Genomic DNA, 10,131 nt, shown 5'->3' on the forward strand with positions numbered 1-10,131 from the left:
CGCAAGCGCCCTGCGAAACCTGCCCTCCTCCTCCCCTCTTTTCTCTCCTCTTACCCCCCTCCCTTGAGGAGGGAAAATCTGGGAGAAGAGGAGGAGGAAGAGGAAGAAAGGGAGCACCTTGTCTTACTCCAAATCTCTACTGCGGGAGAATACAACTTTAAATAATAGAGATGGACAAACTGTTTAGACTGGCAGAAATCTGCCATTGTCTGACACTGAAAGCAAGGCTACCCACACAAATCCCCCTATTTCTCCTGTGATAGCCTTAATAACCACATTCACATTCACACTATTATATCAAACTCCAGCAGCCAGAGAGACGCAGAAAGAGAGAGGGGGGGTTGGCCTCGTCTTTCTGCTTCACATTATGTAATCGGTGTATTTCCGAGGGTTTGTCCCGATGATAAAATGTCATCTGGAGCGCGGAGAAAAATCAGAAAAAAAAGTGGGAGACGCAGAATCCAACATTTAACAAAAAGAATGCGACATCTGTGTTTCATCTTTTTTCTCTCTCAGACAAATCATGAGCACAAAGCAGATTTTTGATGCTGCTTGAGTAAAAATAAGGACAGGTGTGCGTTCTCTGTTTCTCACAGCTGGATGTGACAAGCAACACCTGGCGAGGGCCAAACTCTCAAACACTTCACGCTGCCGAGATCAAGTTTCACACCAGGAGAGGAGAGGGGTTTTCGTAGCGGTGTAACAGCGGGGAGATAGAAAATGTAATTTCTCAGGTTTTAAATATTGCTGCTGTCTATCAGCGGCGGCGTGCAGGAGGGGATATAAGTCATGAAGTGTGGTTAAATACCACATGACAGGCTGGCCAGAGAGTGAGTAAAGCTACTGTAGCACCTCCAACCCTGAAGGCCAACAGTCATCTGGAGGAGAATGTCATTGCTTGGACAACTTAGTGAGCAAATGCCTCATTAATACTAATTGGCACTGAAAAAAAAATAATTCTCTCTGTGAGGATGCATTAAATACTAAATATACTGAGCCACACTATTTTTGAAATAATTACAGGTGGCAAATTAAACATGAAAACAAGCTTTGCTTACGCGCCACCACCTCAGAGAAAATAAGCTGTACACATTTGTGTGTATTCATGTGATTTGTTAGTTAAAGGAAAGACGAGTGCGTCCGTTCTCCATGTGGGGAAAAATGTACTCTGCGTTTTTTTGGTGCATCCGAGGCTTTTTTTGTTAGTTTGCTGTCCTGCCGGCCGTCACACGCTTCGCCCTGCCCTGCCATCCCTCCACAGAGCCAGGCAGGAAGAGGACAGAGAGAGAGGAGAGGAGAGTGGCCAAGCCTCAATAAGCCTCTGCATTCCCAGGGGGGAGGATAGGGGGTGAGGAGGGGAGGGAAGGAGGGAAGGAGGGGAGGAGGCGAGGGGGGGATCATCAGACAGAGCTGGTTGTTATGGAAGAAAAAGAGGACTTAAAACTAGAATATTTCTTTAAAGGATGAATTTTTTTACAAGAGATAAAAATATTCTGTGCCAAAGCTCGACGTCTCTCGTCAGCTTTAAGGGTGTGAAAATTATATTTGCTTTGCTAATATTATTTAGCTTTTCTCCCTCTCTTTACAAAAACAGGTGGCCACACAAACAGCCTGTCACATCTCTAAATGTGTCTTCTATTTTTCCTTCTTTACTGCAAATATATATTGGAGATCTCCAGCTCCACTGTTGTGCTATTTAGTGTGGAACAAAATGCTTGTCTGCTATTGATTGTATGAAATCAATAAATGAAATCTGATCTAGATAAATAACCTGTGGGGGCAGAGATTAAAAAACTGTTGTGAAGAAAGCAAATAAAAGCAGCCTCGATGTTCCAACACACACACACACACACACACACACACACACACACACACACACACACACACACACACACACACACAGCTTCAGTGTGTTTGGAATAATCAGGAATAACGGGGCCAGGAAATGTCACTGCAGATTTGCCTCTTGTGGGAAACTGTGCAGTCAAATGGAGAAAGAAAAGCTACAAATGTGCACCTCCAGCGCTCCAGTCCAGACCCAATTAATGTCCAGCATTTATCGTATATACATGTCATCCAATTTATATATGAAGCCTCCACTGCAATAAACTTATAGAGAACAAAAAAACACACAGCTTTAAAAAGCTAAAGCAACAACAACCACATCTCCTGTGAATTATTTCACCCAGGAAAACAGCGATAATGAGGGGGGTAAAATCAACTTGAAAATGTGCCTCATGCAGGAAATATTTTTGATGGAGAAAATGACTTATTCTCTAAGAGTGAAAAATGGATAAGTATAGAAATAAAGACATAAGCACTGTATAATTGTATTGACAATACTGTAAGTTATTAGAAAATGTTTTAATAAGAAAATAAGCCTATATATATATACTGCATCATCAATTGTAAACTGCTCTGTTGCAAGTTTATATTTGTGTTTTATTTGCATAAAAGCAATAAAGACTAAAGTAGCAAAAAAAAGCATGGAGGTGATGTAAAGGAATGAATATAAAGAGAAGAACTCTTTTACAGTGAGCTGCTCCAGCCTGCTCCAGGCTGCTCTCTGCTCTCTGAGTGGCCGTTCCAGAGTGCACCATGGCCGGGTTCGAAAGCAGCCTTGCACCGCTGCGCTCCAACTTCCAAAAACATCCACAAGTTTCTAACTATCATCATCAAATAATCCCCTGAAAACACTATTTTTTGCAGACTCCACAATCTCGCATTGGGATGCATTTGCGCACAGTTTCTCCGCCGGATAGCGGTGCATTATCCGTGCGTAAAAGGGCACAGTCTCCGCAGTGGGAACCTTCAAACCAGCCGTACATGCATGCTTTTTCTTACCGTTTTTCCGTCTCGGGTTGGCTTGTTTTCGCCTCTTACACCTGGGGCCATCCGCCATGATCTCTTGCTTCATTGATAAGAGTGTGTGGGATCAGATGGCAGCTCGCATGGACTCGATTCCTTGATTTTCAGCTTGATATCTGACGAGAAACACACAGACAGAGAGAGAGAGCGACACCAACAATGTGGCTGTTAGGACGCGCGACAAGAAATGGAAGTTGGATGGAGGGACAGATTGTAAAAAAAGAAAAAAAAAAGAGGTGAAAGTATGAGAAGGAGCAGAGAGTGTGCATCTAATTTAGATTTTCTCATCTTAGTGGCATTAAAAGCAGCAGGAGGAAGGGAAATGTCATTTTTTCTTATTATAAGAAAAAAAAACACATTTCATTTCGCTTATTATTTCATTCAGAAAAGTTTCATTTTTCTTCACTTTTAACAAAATAAATACTTATTTCTATTAGAATTTGTTACCGTTTTTGCTTTGAGCGCTTTTATAAGGAACAGAAAGCGAAACATGTTATAATAAAATCAAATTCTAGGGTCAAAAATCAGAGCTTCAACTGTGTGGTCCGATTCAAAAACTCATATAAACTTCAATAAACACTTGGTTCCGCCTCAGAAAAATACACTTCTAGCTTTAATAAACCCTCTTGTGAAGAGTTAATAAATAACAGATGGGGAATAATTGTTATAATGTGCCAAAAAAGCGTCCGGACTATAAGCGATAAGATTCAAATCGCGTCTAATTTATGAGCGCAAATACCTTTATTATAGGAGAAGATGTTTGTTTAGTTGTGGGACGTTTATCCGGATGAAACAAACACACACTAATATAATAAAAGCTGGAGAGACTAGGAAGGAGAACAAGATGTAAACGCGTATTTTCCTCCAGAGGATTTCGCGGTGTTCAGCGCCAAACAACCCCGAAAAAAGCGCATCATCCTCGGCTGCTCAGGACGCCTCTTTCACCACCATGGAGGTAAGAAAGAAAAAGAAAAAGATTTCCACCTGTGCAGGTGAGGCGAAGTTGAGCTCCAACTCTGAAGGAAGTTTCCAACATTTGTGCGTAAAATGAGAAATAGAGGATGCACATACCTGCTTTTTAAAGAGGTGTCTTGTGGATTTGAGGAGTTGGATGATTCTGGAGCGCGTCGGTGAGCAGGATCCTGTTCCACCGGTGATAATAAAGCCTTAGAATAAAAGCCTTAGAAATAGTTGGGAGGAGGGAGGGACCGTTATTCCTGCTAGGGCAGGTTTACAACTGATGTCTTACACCCACTCCAGGAAACAAACCTGGGTAGGGACTGACGTGTTACGCCTCTTCTAATGACATTTTTTTTTCTTTCCACCTCCTTTTTCTTCACCGTGCAACACAGAGGAGAGGAGGAGAAGCCCCCTGAAACGCACGCCACCTATCTTCACGGGAGGGGATAATTGAGGAGAGCCAAACGTGAGCATCTTCTGGCTTGTTTTTTTTTTTTCCTCCCTCTCTCCTTTCTCTCTCTCTTCTCTTTTTTGAGTGAAACCAACTATGTCGAGCTTCGATGCAGAGCAAAGAAACATGCAGGCGACACAGTGTGTGTGTGTTTTTCCTCCCTTTCTCTTCGTGTGTTATATTGGAGAAAGGAAGGAGAAGGGGGAGAAAAAAACTTGGAGCTGCTGCAATCATGTAAGGATTTTATATTTATTTCTATTTGCACTCTGTTTAATTTGCAGAAATGGCAGGATGCAGAGAGATGCAGAGATGCAAATCCCACATATTCTGCATTATTCTAATTGGCTGCAAAAGGTTTGGCTTTTTATCTACGCTGCAAAAAATATCATTTTGTGTTTTTTTTGTGCGTAAAAAGTGTGCATAGCTCCACTTGTTTCCATTGCAAAACGCACGTTTTATTTTATAATATTGTGCGTAATTTATGTGTTTTAATGTGTTTCCACTTGTTTTAGTTGTGCAAGAATTTGTGTCTTTGGGAATTTGAATTTGGGGGAAAATTAAGATTGCATCCTTTTTTTAAAAAACGCATTTTTTTGCAAGTTGATGCCAAATTCTTGGGGGGAATTTGTCAAATTTTTAACATCTACAAGTAAAATTCAGATTTTTTTCTTCACATTTCTTTTCAAATAAAAGTCTGATCTTCACTAAAACAGACCTCAGATCAGCATAAAACGCTTAGTTGTTGTAGCAGATGTTTAGTTGTGCAAGAATTTGTGTCTTTGGGAATTTGAATTTGGGGAAAATTAAGATTGCAACACTTTAGATTTTGCAGTGTAACAGTTCATAATTGTTCTTTTATTACCTGTGATGCACCTGCAGCATCACCGCCTGCTGCAGGTGCATGTAAACTCCACACACAGTCACACTCTGCAGGGGTTAAAAGAATTACATTCTTGCTTATTTGCACACTCCCATAACCTAAAATTATGAATCCCAAATAAAAGTGGGATATTCTGCAGCTCTGCAGCCTCTGTAGGAATATTCTGCTGCTACTATAAAGGAGCAGACAAAAAGACCATAAAGTAGAATAAAGTGACGGTAAAGTTCCTACAGAGAGCCGCAGACACACTGAGGGGATATTACAGGACTATCACAGGAGTATTCCAACATTATTAGACACATTTTTCCTTCTGGACGCCACTTAACAGGATGAATCTCGCATTTATTAAAGAAGTCAGCAGCAGCAGCAGCAGCAGCAGCCATGTCTGAGAGAGAGAGAAAGGGAGAGAGAGAGAGAGAGAGAGAGAGAGAGAGAGAGAGAGAGAGAGAAGCTCCACCTTTGCAGCTCAGTGATTGGTTATGTAAATAAAGCATTATTTTGTGTCCTGTCCTCCTGCAGTTCGCCACTGTATGGCTAATTAAATCATCAATCAAGGGGCTGAACTGGTTGATGCCCCCCCCCTCCCCCCCCTTATACACCCCCCATCTAAAAAAAAAGAAAACAATCAGATGCAGCAAAAATAAATCACAAACCAACAGAGTCGTAGAGCTTCTGGGAGCAATTTTTGTATATTTTATTGTTTATTTTTTACTTTTTTTGGTGGAACACACTTATTATTATCATACCATTCAATTTATATTATTATAATAATTATTATTCTTCAACTTTAGTTCCTATATCAACTTGTCTGCGTGGATCTGGAGGACTCCAAAACCAAAGACTAAGATGCCAAATAGAGTTTTTTTTGGTGAGTTTACTTTATTCTCTTTAGTGTTTGAATCGTTTCCATCATTTGTCTTCTTCATATCGAACAACAGAGAGGAAGAGGAGGAACACACACTCTCTCTCTCTATCACACACACTCTCACACACACACTCTCACTCTCTCTCTCTCTCTCTCTCTCTCTCTCTCTATCACACACACACTCTCACACACACTCTCACTCTCTCTCTCTCTCTCTATCACACACACTCTCACTGACACACACACACTTGAACCGTAGCTCTGCGTCCCATTCATCCCAGCGAGTCTGGAGTGGCACCTTTTTTTTTTTTTTTTTTTTTACGCAGCACACTGCGGGCCGCATATTCACCGTGAAACCGGATTACAGTCAGTGTGTGACCTATAGGGGGACCTTGTGCTTAATGAATATATTGATTTCAATGAGGGGCCAAAAAAAAAACCTTTGCATGAATTCTTAATTTACGATTAAAACTGAAAAATGTTAAATTAATTATGAGTAAATTGTTATTTATGAGATTAATTGTCCACAAAAAGAGGCTGCAGATTTGTAATTATTGTAATATTTTCTAATGAATTGTGCTGATTTCTAACTGTATTGCTCTGTGTTTGTATTTTTTCTCTAAATAAATAAAAAATATTGCAGCACATTATCGCCCCGGCTTATTTTTTTCTGAAGTTGAAATGTTGCCCCAGAAAAATCAATAAGTGGAAATTCACTTGGGTTTAATGCTTTTTAATATCCAACACCTAAATTGGAGCTGTGCAGTTGTGCAGCTGTCTGCCTCGGGCATGACTGCTGATTACCAAGATTATAATCCTAATTTTCTCTCTGCCTCAGTGTGAGTGTGTGTGAGTGTGTGTGTGAGTGTGTGTGTGTGTGTGTGAGGCCCACTTTTAGTTTCTTGACAGCGTCAACACAAACACAGCGGTGCAGCGGCGTTGTAGGAATGTTTCGTAGTATTTAGAGAATTTGTCGGTCTAATTACGACTTCTGTTTGGACATACTATAGAGGAGTCACACTCGCTGCTGGATTGTGTGTCAGCTGCTGTTACATGACCGAACGTCTCAGCAAAGTTTATGCAACAGGAGCAACGCAGCAAACAAAGATCACCATTTTAGCTTGCTGGATGTTTTTTATAGTCAAGCTGATCATATTCTTGTTCATGCACATGCTTTAAATTCAAGATCTGCACCAAGCAACCAACAGTAGGAAGGTCAGAGGTCACTGCAGCATGACAGCATCCTTTGGAAAACGCGTTTTTTTGCAAGTTGATGCCAAATTTGTCAAATTTGAACATCTAAAAGGTAAAATTCAGATTTTTTCTTCACATTTCTTTTCAGATAAAAGTGTCATCTTCACTAAAACAGACATCAGATCAGCATAAAATGCTCAACTGGAAGCTGAGTAGCAGCAGGTTTCATTACAGAGTGAAATAAGATCCCCACTTAAATCAGGTCAGCAGTCAACATCGCTGACCAGTGATACCGTCATCCAACACACAACACATCCTGCTCTCATTCTCCATCAGAAGAAACGCTTTTTGTTTTTGCTCTGGTGTTATACGGTGAACTAAGACGAGGGAGAGACGGAGCAGCAGAACACGCCTCGGGACTGAAACACAGTTGTATGTACATGTTGTGCATTCAACAACTCAGCCGCCAGGCGTCCCTGATTATTGGCCTAATTTAGATCAGTGAGAGTCACATGACAGCGTGGTGCATCCAGGGATGAATCTATGCCCAGTCTCACTCTCCATCAAAAATTCATCTTGGTCATTTGTGCTTTTTAATTATGTTTAAGGCCTTCATTTGGGAAACTAAAAGACTCACATTAATGATACGTATTCTTGGTCAAACTAGGGCTGTCAATCAATTAAAATATTTAATCACACATTTTTTTATCTGTTAAAAATGTACCTTAAAGGGAGATTCATCAAGTATTTAATACTATTATCAACATGGGAGTGGGCAAATATGCTGCTTTATGCAAATGTATGTATATATTTATTATTGGAAATCAATTAAAAACACGAAACAATGAGAGATATTGTCCAGAAACCCTCACAGGTACTGCATTTAGCATAAAAATCTTGCCCCAAACTGCATGTGATTATCATAAAGTGGGCATGTCTGTAAAGGGGAGACTCGTGGGTACCCATAGAACCCATTTACATTCACACATCTGGAGGTCAGAGGTCAAGGGAGCCCTTTGAATATGGCCATGACAGTTTTTAATCGCCAAAATTTAGAGTAACTTTGGAGCGTTATTTAGCAACAAGCTAGTATGACATGGTACCTATTGATTCATTAGGTTTTCTAGTTTCATATGATACCAGTATCTTCACTCTAGCTTTAAAACTGAGCCCACTACAACCTACAAATCACAAGTTGCATCAAATGATTTTCTCTCTCCTGACATAAAGCACAGGTGTAGGTGTATTTATTTTTGCAATAACTTACTTGTGTCTCCCAGATGTGGTGAGCTGCTGCAGGATGTCATCACAGTACGACGGTGGTAGAATCACTGTTGATAACGATGATGCATCACAAAGAGAAAACATAGAGACAGAAGGGTCATCATTTAGATTAGATGTATTGCTGTAGATTAGGTTTAAGATCCTGAGGTCAAAGGTCAAAGCAACACAGTGCTAGACTGATGTAGCTACAAGCTACACTCAAGTCTTTGGCTTGAAGTAGACAAAACACTTTAATCGTTGGCACAAACAACTCTGACTCTTTTCCAGGGAAAACAGTGATTCAGTTTTTCCTCCACAGTCTGATTCTTATCGGATAATAACATCAGCTTAAACATGGGAACCCTCAATAAAATAATGGAGAGTAATTCAAGATGAGTTAGCAGCTCTTTTCACATAACAAGTCATGCTTTGGGTGGTGAAGCGTTTCTCAGCATTTAACATGAAGTAAGACATGAAGTAAGAGGGGAGTTTTTTCTTTTGGGATGAAACGCCTCATCATGATGACTCAGATTCACCCACAGCACAGATTACTAGCTCAAATAATAACTCTATTTTCTATTACTTTGTCAATTAGATGTTAAGTAACTTTATAAAATATTGTTTTATTAATTACTAGAGTGTTTGGAGGAAAACAAAGTCCGAGCAGTCAGCCGTGAGCTGGAGGAGTTGGTGTAAATACAATCAAACAAAGCTGGTTTGACCAGAAAGTGGGTCTAAAAAAAGAGGAGGGACATTTAGAAAATTCACTTCTACAATTCAAAACAGCTGTCAAGTGACTGCGGCGCAGCCTCTCGAGTGTTAAACCCTCCGCATACAGTTTGTGCTGCAGCCCTGAAAGCAACTTTTGCCTCTTTTTAATTAAAATAACGGTTGTTGTTGGCGTTCAGAGGTTTTTGAATGCATGACAGCGAAGCCGTAACATCCTAGATCACATCTCCTCTCTGGCTCCTCTCGGCGCTTGTTTGTGGCTCTTCCAGCTCTGCAACATCAAACTGAACATCTCTCGACGGGGTTTGGCTCTGTGATAGCCACCGCAAGAGCCTCAACACCACAACAACTCCAGAGATTGACGGACAATTAAAGAGCGAGAGGCGAAGGCTCCAGCGTGTGATCTGCGAGGACTCCTCAAACATGCAAAATGAATTTAGTTTACATTCGCCATGAGCGAGAGAGAGTGGGAGAAAAAACTCCTTTCTGATCTCTCTCAGTTGAACAAGGAAACTAGCAGAGAGAACAAGATTGCTGCATAGCAGATTGCTGCAGAAACAAATGCTTACAACAAAAAAGTATTGATTTTTTATGTTGTTCTTGTTAGCTGGAAACTGTGCAGAGGCTTCCACAAATGACCACTTATTCGACTGAGACTCTTACAAGAACAAGACAAACGTATCATGTGTTAGGCGTCTGTTATTTCTTCTTCTTTTCATGCAGAGAGGTCAGATGCTTCGTGGCTTCCAAAGAACAAGTTGGGAAAAACAACTCTTCTTTGTTTGCTTTCACCACACACACAACTGATACCTTTTATCCCACCTGATACGTTATTCTTTTCTCTATTATCCTTTTAATTTCTGCCCTTTTTTTTACCAGCAATGTTCATATTTGTCTTGATTCTCTCATTTTTGAGGACAT

The 10,131-nt window shown here is 40.5% G+C and overlaps 1 protein-coding gene across 4 annotated transcripts in view; it reads right to left on the minus strand.

Annotated features, from left to right (window-relative positions):
- Positions 1 to 5,544, minus strand: part of zeb2b (zinc finger E-box binding homeobox 2b) — an 89,764-nt gene extending 84,220 nt beyond the window's left edge. For 3 of the 4 annotated variants that reach the window (XM_074627485.1, XM_074627486.1, XM_074627484.1), the window contains exons 1-2: positions 3,940 to 5,544; positions 2,845 to 2,984 (exon numbers count right to left, since the gene is read on the minus strand). In XM_074627485.1, coding sequence (XP_074483586.1) covers positions 2,845 to 2,917 — 73 coding nt within the window. In that variant the 5' untranslated portion in view covers positions 2,918 to 2,984; positions 3,940 to 5,544. Of the gene's footprint in view, positions 1 to 2,844; positions 2,985 to 3,939 lie in introns of those variants that run through there. The other variant, XM_074627487.1, reaches the window with a different exon arrangement.
- Between the last annotated feature and the right edge of the window lie 4,587 nt (positions 5,545 to 10,131).

Source organism: Sebastes fasciatus, chromosome 24 (assembly GCF_043250625.1).
Source record: "Sebastes fasciatus isolate fSebFas1 chromosome 24, fSebFas1.pri, whole genome shotgun sequence".
Lineage (NCBI taxonomy): Eukaryota > Metazoa > Chordata > Actinopteri > Perciformes > Sebastidae > Sebastes > Sebastes fasciatus.